The 18,938-nt window shown below is 44.4% G+C and overlaps 1 protein-coding gene across 2 annotated transcripts in view; it reads right to left on the bottom strand.

Moving 5' to 3' along the window:
• KCNH3 (potassium voltage-gated channel subfamily H member 3) overlaps window positions 1–18,938 on the bottom strand; it is a 70,055-nt gene that overhangs the window by 1,984 nt on the left and 49,133 nt on the right. For both annotated transcript variants that reach the window (XM_089477652.1, XM_089477661.1), the window contains exons 4-14: window positions 16,296–16,426; window positions 14,653–14,905; window positions 12,335–12,492; window positions 9,943–10,150; window positions 8,471–8,740; window positions 6,357–6,556; window positions 4,841–5,090; window positions 4,051–4,265; window positions 812–1,119; window positions 195–298; window positions 12–79 (exon numbers count right to left, since the gene is read on the bottom strand). In XM_089477652.1, coding sequence (XP_089333778.1) covers window positions 12–79; window positions 195–298; window positions 812–1,119; window positions 4,051–4,265; window positions 4,841–5,090; window positions 6,357–6,556; window positions 8,471–8,740; window positions 9,943–10,150; window positions 12,335–12,492; window positions 14,653–14,905; window positions 16,296–16,426 — 2,165 coding nt within the window. The remainder of the gene's footprint in view (window positions 1–11; window positions 80–194; window positions 299–811; window positions 1,120–4,050; window positions 4,266–4,840; window positions 5,091–6,356; window positions 6,557–8,470; window positions 8,741–9,942; window positions 10,151–12,334; window positions 12,493–14,652; window positions 14,906–16,295; window positions 16,427–18,938) is intronic.

The raw sequence follows: 18,938 nt of genomic DNA, 5'->3' as shown, positions 1-18,938 counted from the left end.
ACAAATCTTACCGTGTGGCGCAGTTTCTCAATTGTGTCAGCACTGGAGAGCTCTGGGGGGATGGTAAGCAGGCCACTGTCTGTAAAAAAGGAAACAGGCTGGCTTGCAAGGAAGAAACCATCTTAAAGGTGCCAACAACACTTGGGCCTATGTGCTGCCATTATGACAGAGAAAACACTGTGCAGGATGCTTACCTGTACCAGGTGAAGGGCTGCTGTAGTCTGGGCCTGAAGGACCAAGGCGGAAACTAAAAACGGGTTTGTCGGAACCAGACCCATCCTCGATGCCATCCACAACCCTTCAGTGGGAGAAGCAGGGAGGGGGAAGAACATCTAATAAGCAGGGAGCAAGAAAAGGGCATTTGTGACACTCCTTGAGCACATGCATGTTTATTTGAACAGCAACCTCTGGCTGCAAAATGTGGAAGGACATTTTGACAAAACAGGGAGGACCTTAGGCCAAGTACTTCAGATGGTTTAGCTATGTCAAGGAGAGAGTAACAATATGGGGGCAGAGGTAATTTCCTTCCCTTGATGAAATCATAGCAGATTTCATAGTAAGGCAGCAGATATAAATCTGTTCCACACTCTCTCACCCACTCTTACTTCCAGGACTCAAAAAGGGGGATTGTATTGAAATGCATATCATCATATCTATATGTGGACTGACTGACTGAATACAAAATATAGATGAAAGTGCTTTAAAAATGCAAAACAGAATCTTAAGCTAGGTGAGGGGAAGAAAGAGAAGGGGGCTGAGCTGCCCCTATGCCATCAAACTGCTTTCACCTCTTCTGTCTCCTGCTCCTTACCTGGGACTGAGGTCTGGGGGGCCACTGCAGGGGGTGTTGTGTAGACGCAATGCTGTGGGACGTGAGGATGTTTCTGAGGGTGGGTGGTGTGGAAAGCCTGAGCATGGTAGCTGATGGTTGGCGGGCCCAGAGGAAGACGAGAATAAGGGGTTGGAGGGCTCCTCCACTGTCTCTGGGGGCAAGCAGGGGGCTCGATGATGTGGAAGGAATGAAGTGTCAGCGTCTTTCCCCACCACAGAGAGGAAGTTGGTGGGTTCCCTGGCCCTCAGGGGAAATGGTGGGTTCCCTGGCCCTGATGGGGACTCAGCCTGCAAAGAAAAGACACAAACAAGCAAACTTTACATCGTCTATCACAGCCTGATGCCTTCTCTGCACCATGTCTTACTGATGGTTCAGGAGCAAAGAATAGGGTTGCCATCATTCTCTTCCACAAAATTGGGACAAAAATATGAAAGACAGGATTGGGGTGGCTTATAAAAAACACACACCTAAAAATAGCTCCCCTGCCCACACCACATTTTAATATTTAATATTGCATACAGTCATATCCACGGATTCAACCTTCCATGACTTCAAAATATTCCAAAAATATACAAATTCCAAAATGCAAACTCTGATTTTGCTATTTTCTATAAGGGAGACCATTTGACAATGCAAGTCTATATAATTGGACAAGGATCCATGGATTTTATTATCCAAGGTGCCCCTGGAACCAAACCCCAGCAGATATACCAAGGACCCACTGTATTTCAGTTGTTTATTTTTATAGTGCCATCAATTTACATTCTGGGATTTGTAGTTTGTTGCTTCTACCAGCCCAGCTGGTGCGAATATTTTTCAAACCCTTCGATCTAGGATTTTCCTGATTTACTGGGACAAATGGTAAACCCAGCAAAGAAGGATCCTCCTCTTTCTATGTCCAAATTAGCCCTCTTCCCAAAAAGCTTCAAAGTAAGTAAACTTAGGCGGGTTACAGACCGCCATTTCGGACGTCCTTAGGACGTTCCAGTTTGAAAAAGGGGCGTCTCTTCTAGACGCCCCTATTCCTATTATGGACAGAGTCCGTAACAAATGGCGGCGGCCGTTCCACACGGCCGTCGCCATTTTGACGTAGCAGATACTGTGCATCCGCACGTCGTGCGGTGGAAGTGATGCCGCGAGTGCGTGACTAGCGCCTCGCGGCCTCTCTTCCAGGCCGCAAGAAGGAGCGCGATTTTCACGCTCCTTCTTGGCAGCGTCCGGGAACCGCACCATTTGGCTGCTGCAGTTCCCGGACGCTGCAACCGGCGGCGGCGGCAGACCACCGCTTCTCGGCGGTCTGTAATGCACCTTAGTGTATTATCTGTGCTCTTTTGTTCTTGTCAAGAAAATGATTCTTCTTTCAACATAAGCATATTTTTTTCCATCTATTTCAGCATAACTCTTCATTCATGCTTTCTGAAACTGATGAGGTTGGAATCCACTTAATTTCCCCCAGGCTGAGAATGGTTTAACATATTAACATTAGTATATAGACAAATATCCCAAGTAGAAATCAGTATGAAACTTCCCTCTGTCCCACTCCAGATTATACATGAGGCGTACATGTGCTGGGAAGTCCCTATATTTCCATGTTACAAAACATGGAACTGATCATTCATTACAACCTAAGTATGGATGTCTCTTATTTCCTAGTGGTTTAAGAAGTGGCTTTTAATATGCACAAGCACTGAGTATACTGTACTTTCATCTTACAGTTGCAGGCCCCCCCAGGTCTTGTTCAGCCAATGCACTTATCAAATATATTTTCCATCCTCAACATTTGGCTGAAGTTGTTGGTAATCTCCAACAACAACTGCTGGTTTGTTTTGTCAGTTTTGGGAAGAGTACTTGTGCACATTCATTTCAGACACGGGTTTACATGCTTATCATAGATTCAGAGACCATCTAGGGCTCCATGTCTCATCCACAATGAGTCAAAACTTTGATCAGCATTGCCCAAAGAGCCCTTAAGGCCCTAGTGTGACTGTAGCACCACTGGGCATTGACGCCTGTAAGACCCTATTGTGGTCCTTGTGCTGTCAGTACTGTGTTGAATCCCCCTTTTCTTGGAGAAAGGCACAAGAAAGGGGAAACAGACAAGGGTTCCATTCATAGCACAGTAAGAGTCTGAGATAACAAGCTTGTCTGACTGGGCATTCAAGCTGAGACAAAAGGCAACTCCTCTTCCATTTGGATTAGATGCTCAAACGCTAGGCATAATGAGTTATGTTTCTGTGCACCAAGCTGACTCCTAACAGATAAATGTATTCTTTCTGGATTATTTTTGTAGCAGCTCCCAAAGAACCGGCATGCATAACTAAGGCCTTATCATTAATACTGTATGCAACAAACCAGAGGGATAGGGGGCAATACCCAGAAACATATTGATATTCCCCTGTTAGTTTTAGGCTGATTTTATAATGGTCTTCTGATTTTATACTGGCTTTATAGGTAACTGTTAACGTCAGATGAAAGTTTTTCACCTTCCCACCACAGCCTCCTGCTCTCCACTTTGCAACAGAAGGTTTCCCAACTCTCTGGAGCAGGCAGTAGTGGAAATTTGCCCACTCCCCATTCTCCTCATTGAAGCAGTTTCATCAACATGGAGGGATTAAATGGATACTACACATTGTTTTTAAATGTATTTCATGCTGTTATTCAGTTGTATTTTGTAGTTTATGGTTTTACAAGTTTTATAACCCAAAGAAACTTTATTCATGATATAAAAAATATGGATTTGTATTGAATATTGCTGTTTCAGATTTATAACAGAGTTACAGATTCATAACTCATCTTTATTCAGGAAGACTACATAGTGTAATGGTAATCTATGTAAATACCATCCTGTCCACCTTAGGAGTGAGCTGCAGGATCAAGCAAATGAGCTGAAGATCACAGTGCAAGCCACCCCGCTCCTCCAGCAAGAATCCACTACTATTAAAAGTAGGATCTCTGCTGCAAGTCCTAGCAGGAAGGGGTGCAAATGTCCTTTTTGCTATTCACTTGCCAGCTGAATGGATCTCCTTTTCTTGATCAGGCGGTTGGCTCCTAAAATGGATCAGGAGTAGGGTCAGGCCAGGAGACATTCCTTAGTTATGTCTCCTTAACCAAGTAGCTGACCTAGAATTCTACCAACGGTTGGTAGGAAGGACAGCCAGAGGCAAAAGTAACCAGCCAGGCCTTTACTATGGTCTTCTATGTAGCAACTTCCTACTCACTGAAATGTTGCTGCCCCCACCCAGGTTGTAGCTGAGCTCGCAGGGGAGTTCCCGGCGGAATTTGCTGGCAAAGTCTGGGTAGAGCTCCAGACTGGCAAGGAGGCCTGGCAGGTTCAGGCACTGCAGATCACAGTAGGTCAGGCCTCGCACATCTGCGTTGGCTGGAACCACCTGTTCCCTGGATGAGATGTGGCAACCAATCAGGTCCCCTTTACCTAGCAGAAGAAGAAAAAGTAAAATCAGCAATAATGGATGGGTTCCAGTGTGCCTCAGAGCTTGGAAAAGTTACTTTTTTTACTGCAGCTCCAAGAAGCTCCATACCTAAATTCCTCCAAGAAACAGAACAGTATTTTCTCCCAAACTCTGGATTTGGAAAATAAAAAAGCAAATGGAGAAGAGTTTGAGTGGAGCCGTAGAAGGCTCTTCTTTTTCACTGTCAGGGAGATGGGCAGGTAGGCATGGGGAATAAAAGAAAGTGCTAGAGTGACTATCCTTGGAGGTATAGCACTGAAGAATGCGGTGTGTGTGTGTGTGTGTCACATTTCAATGTGTCCTCTATAGAAGGATTCCATGGAAATGTGGTGGGTCAAAAGGAAAGATCCTGGCTTAGTCTCCCCACCCCCACCCCCCACTGGAATTTTTCAGGCATAGCACATGGAGAGCCATGAAACCTTCCACTCTCTTTCACACATTTGCACAATGAGCTCATTTTTTTACAGCCATCTAATATCCCAGCTCTGTTGTATGGGATGGGGAACAGCACAGGCAGAAACAAAAGGGGGCACTGTACCTAGGATGGCAAGGACAGTGCCATCTTTCAGAACCTCCATGGAGCCTGAGCAGACCAGGTAGAGGGCCTGGAGTGCATCCCCCTGCCGGATAAGGTATTCTCCAGGTGTGCAGAAGGAAGTACGGACATTGAGCGAAAGGGAGCGACGGCAGCCCCGGCTGGCCCCCTCAAAAAGAGGCAGCTGCAGGAGGTCCTTGTGCAGGTGCAGGGCAATGTCGGCGCGCAGTTCGTCTGGGAGGCTCTGCAACAGCTGGATAATATGGGGAGGAGTAGGAGGGGAGAGAAAGTGACGGGAAGAGGGTTATTACAGTAAGAGCAGTGCTACTGCCACTTTCCCAAAGCACTGCACAGGAGAGGAGCAATGTTGGGAGGACAAATTCAAAAAGGTTCAAAGAGCCACCATCACAACATGGCTGCCACTGAGATTGTGAAGCAGGAGTGGGCAACATGTGGTTCACCAGATGTTCTTGGGCTGCAATTCTCATCACCTCTACTCAGCACACCCAGTGGTGAGGGATGATGGGATCTGCAATTCAGCAATTCCTGGAAGGCCATATATTGTCCACTCCTGACCAGAATTAGATCTCAAATCTAAAATGATGACAAGCATGGCAGACACAGAAGAGCTTTGGGTGTCCTCTGCCTGCAGATATTTCCCAGTTCTTTGTGATGTCAAAACATAGTGAATCTTTGGGAAGAGGCTTGATTACTTTTCATTCTCCCAGGTGGCAGATCTTCATCCCAAATGCAATGTGGAATAGAGGACAAAGTACTGGAACTATACTGTGTAATTTGGATTAAAATCTCCAGTCACTCAGCCAGCCTCTAGCTAGGTACAAGCTCTATTTGCTTCATAAGGTTGTTGCAAGGATAAAATGGGATCGCTACATGGTCTGAGCTCCTTTGGAAAAAGACAAGATATACAGTACATGAGTTGTGTGTGTGTGTGTTTGTGTTGTGTTGTGTTTTAATGTTCTTTTATTCCACTCTGCACAAGTTCAGGAGTTCCAACGTTTGTATCCAAATGCAGATAAAGTGTGGAATTTTACACTGGGCACTGAATTCAGCCTCACAACAATATCCATATGTTTTATTTTAAACCAAGTTTTTAAGCCCTTATGATAGCAAGAACAGGTTCTGACAAGATGTAAGCAGCATAGAATGCTCTCACCCTGAAAGGAGGCCGAATAAAACTTCAATTTGTGAGAGAAATGAACAATTTTGTTGCTTTATTCAGGACCAGGAGAAGTAGAATAAAAATATGCAAGACAAACAAAGGAAGGCAGGCTTGCTCAATCTGAACAATTTATACCATTTTCCTTAGTGCAACATTTTGGTGTTTTTTTTCTTCTTTCTTTCCTTTTTTAGCAGGAAGTATAGATATAGCCCTACCTACATCCTGAATTACTAAAGAGCTCACAAGCAAACTTGCTTTCTCATTTTTACCTTCAGTTTCATTTACCATCCCCCATCCCCCCATATCATTTAGGACTTCATCTACATGATTCAGTCTCACCTCACGAGTATCGATGCCATTGCTGGCACTCCAAGTAGCCTGGAAGTATTCAAGCATGCGCTGCTTCAGTGGTGGAGGGATGCGGTGAATGCGGATGTAGTCATGTAGGTCACGCGTGCGGCTGTGGTAGAGGAAGCGGCGAGCATACATGCGCTGGATGATGGCAGTCACATTGCCAAAGACCACTGCATGCATCAAGGCTGAGGCGGGGAGAGGAGGAAGAAGATGGAAGAAAGAAAGAGAAGCAGGACTAGAGTCTGGCAAATGTGGCAAAGAATGTCCCCACCATCACCACAACTCCATACTTTAGAGAAATGACTATGCAACTGCTTGCCTCCCTAAGGTAGGTCAGAGAGGGGGAAGTTCATAAGCCACAGTAAGTCAAACATGCAATCTAAAATGCTGGTCTTTTTTGCCCATGGGGAAAACTCTCTGACACATGCAGCAGAATTAAGTGGAGAAAAGATGGCAGACTGGACTGAACTACTATAGGCTGTCACTAGGATCCTACTGGTGAGATAAGAGACTGTAATCCTCAGTTACTGTAGGTACTCTGTGGAAGAAGGCATCCAATAATCTCCTTGTGCAATGACCTCCCCTCCCCACCACAATCAAAGCTTGAATGCATGGGTACACATCTCCATAGCCAACCTGAGGTCAATGGGCAGGGGGGCACTATGTCCTGTCCAACTGCAGTTGAGCAGCTGGGTAAAAGATAACTGTTGCCCTTCACATACAACATAAGACTGACCAAAGAAAACACAATTTTGCTACGAGTGTCTGCCCTGGCACTACCAAGCTGTGGTTGTGATGGGGAGGGGGCACTGTGCAAGAAAGTACGTAGTGGATTCCTCCTTCCACAGTATTTATCAAAGTAGATAATATCTCCCCCACCCCTCCTCAATGTCTCCTCCCCACCCACCCACCCACTCACTTGCTTTCAGGGAGCACCTCAGCACTGTCAAGCTGCATTGCACAGCTGCAAAAAAGGGTAGCCCAGCATAGTAGAGTTGGCAGATTTTTCTATTATGCAACATTATTGCTGAATCTCAACCAACGGGTGGCAAGACCACAGTTTTTGGTAGGGCTCCCATGTGCAATATTCCCTACAAGTAAAACAGCAGCACTTCAGGAGAAATATACTAGCCCAGCATTTTCCCTTTCTACTAGTTTTCTCCTTGCAGGTTACTTTACATGGAAGAGAGCATTTAAAATGGGATTCCCTTCTACCTGCAGTCAAAAGAGTACAGCCATTTAGAATGCCACCATCTCATCCCAATTTTATTCTGCTGTGTCTGGGTACCAAAGTTTACAGTCCAGAACTGAAACACTCTGCTTTCATTTTATAGGACAGGTAGCAGGCTGGAATGCAGGCCTAAGCTAAGCCCATGGGCCTTCCTGTTGCTAAGATTGCTGCAAACGCTGGGTCTTGGGCCACTTGCAACACTTTTGCTGCCCTACCATTGAACAGAGTGAACTTCTGCCTCAGGCAGTACAGGATGGGAGACTGCATTACTAGCCTCCAGACAGATCCTTTCTATTTGAGGGGAGAGCTGTATCTGCCCTGAGCCTCCCAACCCATCTGCTGTCTCAGGTGAAACAGAGGATGCTTCCCCATCATTTATTTTGAAATAAGAATTCCAGCTACCATTCCAGTCAGTTTCCATATGTAGACAAGTGTCATAGGCTGACCTGTCCCTCCCTCTATCCCTCATTTCCTTTCACTTTTTCTAGATTTAAGTTTAAACATAAACAAACAATTTTCAGTCTTTGTGCCTCATTTAATCCACCAGCTAAACAACTAGGATGAAAAAGGGCCATCTGCCTCTCTTTTTTGCTATGGGGAGAGAGCCTAAGAACATAAAAACCACCTGGCTAGATTTGGGTATGGCACCAAAATAAAGAGTATAATAATAGAAGGTGCCTGGATCGTTGTCATGCTAACCAGATTGCCCAGGAACCCACATTAGAAGCTGAGAATGAGGGAAATGGGAGCAGGAGGGAAGAGGCAGGAGATGGCCTTCTTCTAGTATGGATGCTTGGGCCTTTTTAGTCCATAGACCACTGCCACTGCTACCACCTCCCCCCACCCGCTGAATTGGGGCACCACTCACCCCCCACCAGCATGGTGCATATGGAGAAAATCTTCTCTGAATCAGTGTTGGCTGAAACATTGCCAAAGCCCACACTAGTCAGGCTGCTGAGGGCAAAGTAAAGGGAGGTAATGTAAGAGCTACGCAAGGAGGGCCCCCCCAGCAGTTCCCACATGCTGTAGTTCATGGCGGGACTTGTCTCATTGGCAGAGTGGTCTTGTCCACTGGTGCTGTTCCTCTGCAACAGGTAGTAGGGAGTCGACAGGCGCCGAGCCAGCTCCTGCAGCCAACCTGAGAGGAAGAGGAAAGCCAGGTTGCAGGAATTCCCACCAGCAAGGTCCCTTCCCCATGAATGCCAGCTCCCTCCTGTCACCTACCCAGTCACTCCTTCTTAGACTACAACCTCCAGATTTCTTCAGCTAGCACAGACACCGGGAGTTGCAGTCCAAAAAAAAAGTAACTGTTTCAAGTTCTATTCAGGAAAGGTTCTCAGCCCTAAAAGGCTTTTCAAGATATGCTTTTCCGAACTGGGCAAAAACAAATAGTTTTGGGAAGCACATTGGAAAGAAATCCCTAATCCCAAAATACGATGGTCTTGAGATCCATTAAATGTAATTCAAATTCTATTAAAATTAATGATGACAATAATAAAAAAATATTTTTGGCTGATATTCAGTACTGCAGTTACTGTATGCATTTATACTGTAGAGTTATGGATCAGTAACTGCTCTGTATTCACTAATCCTACGTAGCCACAGCCCATCTTATTGACCAACAGCCCCTAATCCATCTGAAGAGCCAGCTGCCAGGTGGAGTGAAGGAGGTCCATTCAGCTGGTGATTAGGGTGCAAGGAGAATGAAGCTTCTATCCTTCTCCCACCAGTGAGCATGCCTGTGACCACCAGGAGCAAGATCTCTGTCACAAATCCTTGTTTCCTTAATCAGAAGTTGAATGGATCTCCTTGGCCATATCCAGTAGTTGTGCCTTAAAATGGGCTGGGGAGAGGATCAGACCAGGAGATATTATTTAGTTTACATCCCTAACTAAGTAGCTGATCTAGGATTCCAGCAGTTATTTTTCCATGCAACAAAATAGTTATAATGATGCTAAAAAAATTCAACAAATTGCAACAGATCACCAGGTCTCTCAAGCCTCAGGTTAGCAGGATCTAAATTTCTGAATATTTGGCCACTCTGCCTGCAGGAGCTGCTGGTTAACTTGTCAGCCAGAGGTTCCCAGCATCTGCCAGGCAACTGTAATTATATAAAAAAAATCGTCCTCTTAATTTCTTCTTGCCATTTGGCTGTCATCCTTTTTAGCAAATGTGTATGGATTATTTCTTTGATCAAATGGCTGTTGTGGCATAATATGCATCAATACTTCCTTTCGTATGGTGCACACAAACTATTGTCCTGCATCCATGCTCCTTTAAGTTACAGCTGACTTGCTTTCCTCTGCATGTAAAAATATTAAGATGCTTCACCACACACACCTATTCCTGGCAGCTGGGAAGGGTTGCTTTCGACCTCGCGCTGCCCAATGAAATACCAGATACAGGCGACCCAGTGAGCCAGGAGCGCAAAGACGGTCATGAGCAGGGTGAGAACCACAGCACTGTACTGAGAGTATCGATCTAGGTTGGGTAGCAGCCGCAGTAACCGCAAGAGCCTCACAGTCTTGAGTAAGTGAGCCCCAAAGTACTGGGAAGGAAAGAAAACAGAAATTGGCTCAATCCACACTAGCCCCTGATGACACAGAGAGGAACTGCAAAACTAATGGGAAGCAAGGGAACAGGTATTGGGCCCCAGAAGATGTAAGTCTTGTAAAGTTGGTGCAGAAGTGCTTAGCTCTTGACTAACTAGGACTATTGGAAGGTGGAAAGCTTCTTTGTTAGGTTAAAAAAATTCAAATCAAAGAAAAAGAGAAAACAGGGTACACACGAGGTTTGATCAAGAATTTTACCAAATTAACAAATTCAATGACATTAAATTGTATCAGACTGATACCACAGGGTCTTGTTCTTTTTGTGGTTTCACCCTAACTGCCACTGTCACTATCCTCTACCTACTCACTCCTTGTCCCTCTTAAAGTCCTTTCATTGTAACATGTCTGGTTATAGGGCTACCACTGGTCAGAGAAGGCATTGCATGGAAAATGGGAAACAGCAAGTCATAAGCAGAGTCAAGATCAGAAAGTTCCACTAGTAGTGAAGGAAGCTTTCCTTCTGGAGCTAATACCAGTTCCAAAAGTTTGGGTTTTTTCTTTTTTTTCAAAGGAGAGGGGGAAAAATCCCCACTGTAGGGAAGGCATAGGTTTTCCCCCCCTCTCTTTTGGGTAGCCATGTCAGGGGAATGGGAATGCCTTGGGCCCAAGAGATGCAGAGCCTCCCATGTTCTCCTCACCAGGCTCTTTTGTACCCCATACCAGTAACAAATGCTGTCACTTTCCACCACCTAAAGGTGGCTTTCTGTGGTGGAGTTGCAATCTCTGTCTGCAGATCCTCTCCCCTTCTTCTCCCTGCTCCTCCAGCAGCTTTGCAACATCCAAAGATCCCTCAGGCACCCCCTCTAGGTGCTTCCAACTGTTCCCCAAACATATTTATATATTTAACACTGATATCTGTCTTGTTTAAGAATTCTTCTTCAATATCAGAACCCAAATTCTAGAATTAGGATATTCAGTCAGTCCTATGGCCTGCAGAGAGGTCTGTAAGGTGACTTATAACCATGATATTAATGGCTGAATTCTAGGAAGGCATGCTGGTGGAGTATTAATCTCTGCTAGTATGCTTACATCACCATTCAAGAGCAGAGGTTTCACTCTTTCCCATTTCATCCCCACGTGCACAACAGCAGCTTGGAGCAAGGATCCACACATGTAGCTCCATCCTCTGAGCCATAGATTGGTTGTGGGGATACATGCAGGTACATTCTGGCTGCCTTCATGCATCTGGGAAGGAAGGAACAGAACCCTTCCCCAGTGGGAGGCTGCTCCTTCTTCCCTGGATGTGTGATAGCAGCCAGAACATGTATGCCACAGCCAATAGTGGCCAAATGGATGGAACTGAACCCACAACTCTCCCCAGCAGTTATTGTGCACGGTACCCACAGCAAGGGGCACTGCACAAGGCGATACAGGATTCCTTCTTTTAGAATGTTCCCCAAAATAAATATGTAAGTGCTGAAGAGGGTTCCTAGACGCAACAAGCTGATTTTATTGGCCCAGCAGTCTGTTTCCAACATTGGAAAGGGTACAGTGTTCTTGAAACCAATTTCAGTCCTCTCACTGGATCCTCATGTTTATTTTCAGGTAACTATAAAAATTTACATCACCCCTCTGATGCATCAGTTAGACTATTTTTTCTGGAACACCTGAAGCAGAGAGCACTCCTGAGCATATGCAAAGCACATTTACTTTCCCAGAGATTCATGGAAGAGGGTCCCAGATCATAAAGCACAATTTTGTGGCAGAATGACATGTCACATCCTTTTTAAAAAGAGAAGAAATATTAAAAAGAAACCAAGCTCAGGAAGCAATGAGGGAACCCAGGATTACTGAGTTCAGTGGAAGTTTTTACCTAGTAAAGATTGTTCAATACCTGCCTATTTTGAATCAGGGATGTAGCCAAGGGGGGGGGGGGGTCTTGGGGGGTCCGGACCCCCCTTCCATTAGAAAAATGAATGGTGTGTGCTGCTGCTCTGCCGTACCCAAGCCCCATTATAATGGTGGCACTTAGTCTGGACCCCCCCCCCCCCCCTTCCTAAAATCCTAGCTACGTCCCTGTTTGAATGGTAGCTGAGCTGACAGCAGAGGATTTTATAGACACATTCAGATACCTCAACCTCTGGCACATGCCATGATTAAGCCCTCGATACCCAACTCACCACATTGACTTGGAAGGCATAGAGAAGGTCAAATGGCAGGGCTGCCAAGAGGTCCAGCATGAACCAACGGGTCAAATAGTGCAGGAAAATGGTGTGAGGGTCAAATACCACCTGCCCTGACTTGCTGACAAAAGTGGTGCGGAAATTCAGCACGATGTCTGGAAAGAGAGGAAACAAAGATTCATGAAACTTGGTAGTCCTCCCGGTTGTGGATCTGGAGCTCATAAAGAAAAAGGAGGAGTGTGAAGAGATGACCTACCTCTTTTAGGCCTAAACACTGGCTGGAAGGGCAGTAGATGTCAGGATGGGGTGAGGGGCTGGCAGGAGTGTGTGTGTGCTACAGATGGAGATGCACATAGATAGTGTGAGAAATGTCTCTTCCCTATATAATACATTGCCTAGATATGAACCGAAGGGTGAGAAGGGTCGGGAAGGGGGCAGATATGCAGGAACAACATAGTTGAGTAAACACCAGTGATCATTCAGCTTTGGGAAGGATTGCATTTGCTGGCTGCTTGTTTTCCAGCAGTTCCTTTGCAATCTCTTACTTTATAGACTAACAGATTTTCAGAGACCACAGCCCAAATCTCCAACAATCTCTGCCAAAGGTAGTAACTTATTGACAGCTACAGCATACTCCCTATTTGCCAATGAAAGAAGTGGAAAACAAGACCAAGTTAGACCGATTCCTGCTTACCAAACTCGGTGAGGTTTATCACACGGAGGTGCTTCCGCAGTGATTCCAAAGTGACCCCTCATTTTGGTAAAACCGAAAAAAGTGACTTCACAGAATTCACTTTCAGGCTCACTTCGATTGCACTGCGAATTGGCCTGGTGTGGAAAACCACTCCAATGTCACCCCCCTTGGCCCCCTGCGTCCTGCTCCATCATTCCCCTCCTCCTCCTTCATGCCATCTTGCCCCCTCTGCCACCCTGCCACCCATCCCATAATTCCCATCATCCCCTGCCTTCTCCTGCATCCTGATCCTGGCCCCAGGGACCCCAGTAAGCTATCCCATCATCCCCTGCCTTCTCCTGCATTCCAATCCTGGCCCCAGTGACAGCCTGCCATCCATCCCATCATCCCCGATTGCTCCTGCATCCCCATCTCACCCTCTCTGCCAAACTGCCATCTATCCCATCATCCACTGACTGCTTCTTCACCCCATGAAGGATGACAGCTAAGGAGGGGGCAGAGAAAGAGGACAGCATCCAGAGCCCCACTGAGCATGTGCAAGGTTGCTGAGTCGAATCATTGAACCCTCCAGTGTGGTAACACAATGTGCACTCACTCCACTTTGCTTGAATGCACATCACGTGACTTGCTTGGAATAGAACTGACTCCGCTTCCTCCTCAGTTTGGAAGGGCAGTGGAAAGGCAACCAGGTGTGGTAAAACATCACGTTTTGACCTTAATTCGCATTGCTAGACTGGAGTGACTCTGGATTTGGTGTGAAAAAACATCACACTTTGCATTGCTAGAACAGGAGTGACTGTGGATCTGAGCTGCAATCCCCCCCCCCCCCCGTGTGATATGGTCCATTGTTTCCCACAGAGGAAACATTCAACTCCAAAAGCAAGTTACAAATAGAGAAAGCCAATTATTTTATCATCTAATCTGTTATTATCTACTCTGACTGGCAATTACATTTTGGGGCAACCAAAATACATCATGTGGCAAAATACATCAAAACTCAAAACACGTCATCATGCTGGCACCTTTACTGGGTGAACCAAAAGGTGCTAAATACAACACACAAGCTTCCAAAGTCCACATGCTTCTTCATCAGGAAAAACTGTTAAAAATATAAAGGAGAAGAAACATGACAATGTTGGAGTCATAGTTTTGCATCAAGGTGTTTGCTTAAGTTGTTTAAGTTTGATTCAGGTGGTCTTGAGGGAGTATTGATACAGGTAGAAGGCCCACCTCTCTTTTTGGGCCATGCAGGGATTAAGGACAAAGGTAGGAAGAGTCAGGCAATCCAATTTCCACCTCTATAAGACATTCCCTTTGAGACTGAGGCCATCCCTCTTTTCTACAAGGCACCAAGCCCTCTCTTTTTAGTCTCTCAGGAAGCCTTTGTAATAAAGAAAAGTTTAGGTGCAGCAACAGGTAGAATCGACCAATGACAACCAAGTTCAGATTACACCAAATTTCTAGGGCAGAGAAGGGACTTTCTCATCAGTTGCTCCATAGATTGTTTTTAATTGGAGATGTCAAGGACAGAACCTGGGACTTTGCCCATACAAAGAATATGTGCTCCACCATTGAGGTATGTTCCCTCCACGTATACAATTTTTGATCATTGTTTCCTTACCTAGGATAAAAAGGATTTCTACAGAAAGATCACAAATGCTGGGAGGTGCACGAACAGCTCCTGGAAGCCCTTCTTCCTTGGTGCCACTGAAGCAGACATTGTAGGGCACCGTAACAGCCACGTACAACGTGGCCAAGAGAATCAGTCCATCCCAGCCAGCCTTGAAGGTCCCGTAGTGCAAGAGAATGAACGGCGACTTCCGTGCTGCAGCCACTTTGTATTCAGGCAGGGCAGGCTTCTCCCCAAAGACACCCTGTTTGGTGGTGATGGTGAGATGACAACAAAGAGCATCACTTTGAGTTGCAGGCTTGACAGGCCACTGGGAGTAACTTCCTCTACAAAGCAACTATATCATTTCATTCACACACAGATCAACAGACACAGCCTAGACCACAGTGTGCCAGAAGCAGACATCAAAATGTTAAATCACAACAAGGGGTCTTCAGGCCACAGATAGCTCGAGTAAGTGAGTCAAGCTGTATGCGAAATGAAAATTATTATTTTTTCTTTACAAAGCCTGGAATGACTAGGCAATCTGATATCTTTATCACTTATAAACTATGCAGATGTCTGCTGTGTTTAATTGAAAATGGATGAACCAAAAACTATTCTTCTTGTCTATTACTGGTGGTTAATCAGATATTCCAAGGATGCTTACTAGCCACATAAGACAGCGATTCCTTCTTAATTACACTTAATGTGAGAGACTCCATTGTGAGAGGGGACAGAGAATTATACCACATGACTTTCTTCGCACCTCAGAAAACCTTTACTTAGCAACAGCATGATTTCCTCCCCAAATCCTCCTCCAAGCCCTTTTGCTTGCTACCCCATCCAGCCCCTCCTTTCTCCAGAATAGACTTTCTTTGCCCAAAGTCTAGGAGAAAAAAAACTGGTGAGAGCACATGTGGATCAACTTGCCAAAAACTGCAGGGCTCCGTTGCACATGCACAAGGTACATAAATATATAGATGTGAACCAGAATAGAAAGCATTCTCCACTGAAAGTAATGAAACACAGATGGGGGGAGGGGAGGCGTTCACATTTTGATATGCCTAAATTTACTAATCTCACCAAGGAGACTTGTGTACAAAGCCTTGCTCCCATGATTGATCTCCCCTTCTCTCGATCTGGGCAAAAGAATGCATTCACAATTTTAACTAGTTTTCAAAGGGACTTTAAATAAGAATTGTTTTTTAAAATGAATTTAGGGAACTCTCCCTGGGCTTGAGTGCTGGGCAGCTGCTGGTTTGCCTTTGCCAAACACTAGATGCTATAACTACATTTTAGGTTGGCAGTAGGACTGGCAGTCAGCCTCCCAGAGGTCTTGTGCCAGTGATAACCTGCCAGGGACAAATAGCTTGAGAAAGACTCTGGGCTCAGCTTGTCCACAGATTAGCAGAGAGTCTTTATGACTTCCCATCTATCTTTTACTAGTGTTGTCTGTTAAGCCAATTGCCTCTTGTAGTGAGAGACTGGGTGACAAGCATTTCATTTTAATTATTTAATTATTTGCAAATGAATAAATAAATATTTGCCAACTACCAAAGCATATAGATTCAGCCTAACAGCTTAATGCCCACTAAGCTCCTGGGAGTTTCACCCCCATCTTCCCATCTGTTGAGTATTCCTATACCACGTACCTTGTGGATCTTGCGTTTCCCTTTGCCCTGCTTCTGGAGGTGCCCTGACAGGTGATAGAGCACAGCCCGGCTTCGACGACGGTTGGCGTTGAAACCTTTCGCCCCAGCACGGCTGTAGCGTCGTCGTCCACCTAAGAAGAGCAGAAGTTGGATGCAATTTGACAAATCAGCACGAGAGATGTTAAATTTTATTCTTATGAAACCAACAATACTCAGTTTTGGAAATGGACAGTAGAAAAGAACTTGAACGCTGTGTGTTTAGGGTAACTCTTAGTCTTTGCCTACAATGGATTTTTGCTTCTTGTGAACTTTTTGTATATCTGATGCATAAATCTGGGTGACAAGGGTTTGAAGTTTAGCCTCACAACTGAAGCATCTGAAACTGATCTTTATCTGTGTTGTGATCATATATCAATTTATCAGAGTTGCAGACTATTTAAGAGTAATTAGTTGAAGTCTTGCTATGTTTTGCAAAGATTCTCTAGATACTCCAGTAGTCTTACTATCATTAAAGCAACTCTGGGGAGGAGAGCTCTTGTTCAACTTTTCCAGATTTTTGAAAGCATGTGAAATTTCTTTCCGGTGCCAAATGCTGGAATCAGCATGCCATACTATGTGTGCTCTATCTACACCCCCCTTCCATGCTGGCACACACAAAAAAAATCTCTTTGCCTATTAGCTATGACAGTTGTACAGGCAACACTATTCATCATGTAAACCACAAAGGGTTGTCATTGTTTTTCATCTAGCCAAGCTGCTCAGCTAGCTAGCAGAACTAATTGGCTGTTTTTCCATCCTCAGTGTGACATCTCAGCTTGAGAGAATGTAATATAAACACAGCATTTTACATACACATCACCACATGTGGGAGAAAGAAGAAGATGCCTCAATCCATATTCTTGTGTCCATGGGGACAACTGAAGGAGTAAAGCAAATAGGTACCATCAAAATTAATGGGGCCTGGATGCAATAGTAGAGTTTCAAGAAGGTGTGTGTTGACATTATCAGGTCAGATGGGGCAATGGTTGATTCAGCATGAGGCAGCTTCCTGTGCTCCATATCTGGATAGCACACAAGGCTCCCATGATCTAAGTCCCTTCAATTTCATCTTTAAAAAATTAAAGAACAGGTTAGTTTTTTTTTTTAAAAAAAGTTAAATCAATATGAAGTACACTTGTCCCTCCATATTCGCTAGGGTTAGGGGCACAAGACCCCCACAGATATGGAAAAATGCAAATAACAAAAACACCATGTTTTTATCCGAGAGGACACCTCTCTAGGAATCTCTAGGTCCTCCAGTGCAACTCTGTGGTCAACGTCCGACAGACACTGACCATAGAACTGCACTGGAGGAGCTACAAATAGTAGAGTATTCTCTCTAGGAATCTCTAGGTCTTTCAGTGCAACTTTTAGTTAAGGTTGACCATTGAGTTGCACTGGAGGACTTAGATATTCCTAGAGAACATATTAATCAAATCCATGAATAATCAAATCAGCAATTATCAAAGCTGCAAATATGGAGGGATGAGTGTACAATCAAAATATAGCATGACCACCCCAAATGTTTTATTTGCCACACAAATTATAAGCCAAAGGCCCATCTGAATACAAAAAGTCTTCACCTGCCAGCAGAAGGACATAAAATGGGGGACGGCAACTGAACTTGCCATGGGAGAGAATTCCACAACCTGGGAGCAAGAACTGAGAAGGCATGTTCTTGTATCTTCACCAAATGTGCCTGTGATAGTTATTGGATCAAAAACCTTTCCCTGAAGATCTTAACATTTGGGCAGGTGCAAACAAAGAGATAGGGTCTTTCACTTGAAATGCTTCATATTTCATTTTATTTTATATTTAAATGTCATTAATAACAAATACAATCTACCCACTCATATTTGATTAACATTTCAGAAGATTAATTTCATTATTAAAAATAACAGGCACTGATAAAGATTAAATATATTTTAACTTTGATATGGTATTGACTGCTGGGATACTGATGAAATCACAGACTATAGTGCATTTAATACTTTGCCACTGAATTATGACAGCAAACACAATATCAAATTTCTTTTTTAAAAAAACTGAGGAACCTTAGGTGCTACTAAAAGAGCTTGAGAAAACTACATGAGACCATGTGCTTCCGCCCCCCCCCCCATGTTTTAGCTACATCCATGTAAGACAAAAATGTGTGATGACATCTCTTGTCCATATTTTGCAGCCAGATCTGCAATTTTAAAAAAGATTCCTACTGCCTGGCTACTTCACTAACTCCTGGATCATATGACCGGTGACCACACAGAACTCTGCACTCTTCACATGCAATGTTCTCTTTTGAAAAGTTTTTTTAAAACAAGAAAATGGTTTTTTTATAGTGCTGTACTGTTTTTAACTATGTTTGAAAATACATGATTTTATTTCTGTTAAAATGTTTTTAACAATGTGGTTTTACATTGTAATTTCTGGTCTTTTTGTAAGACACCTGAAGGCTGCTGCTACACTGCAGAATTAATGGAATTTGACACTGCTTTAACTGTCATGGCTCCATCTCATGAAATCATGGGATTTGTAGTTTGTTGTGGCATCAGAGCTCTTTGACACAGAAGGCTAAATAACTCACAAAACTACAAATTCCAAAATTCC

This window comes from Sceloporus occidentalis, unplaced genomic scaffold (genome assembly GCF_023333645.1).
Source record: "Sceloporus occidentalis isolate IW3139 unplaced genomic scaffold, rSceOcc1.0.p SCAF_1, whole genome shotgun sequence".
Classification (NCBI taxonomy): Eukaryota; Metazoa; Chordata; class Lepidosauria; order Squamata; family Phrynosomatidae; genus Sceloporus; species Sceloporus occidentalis.
This window is presented reverse-complemented; position numbering and strand designations above follow the sequence as displayed.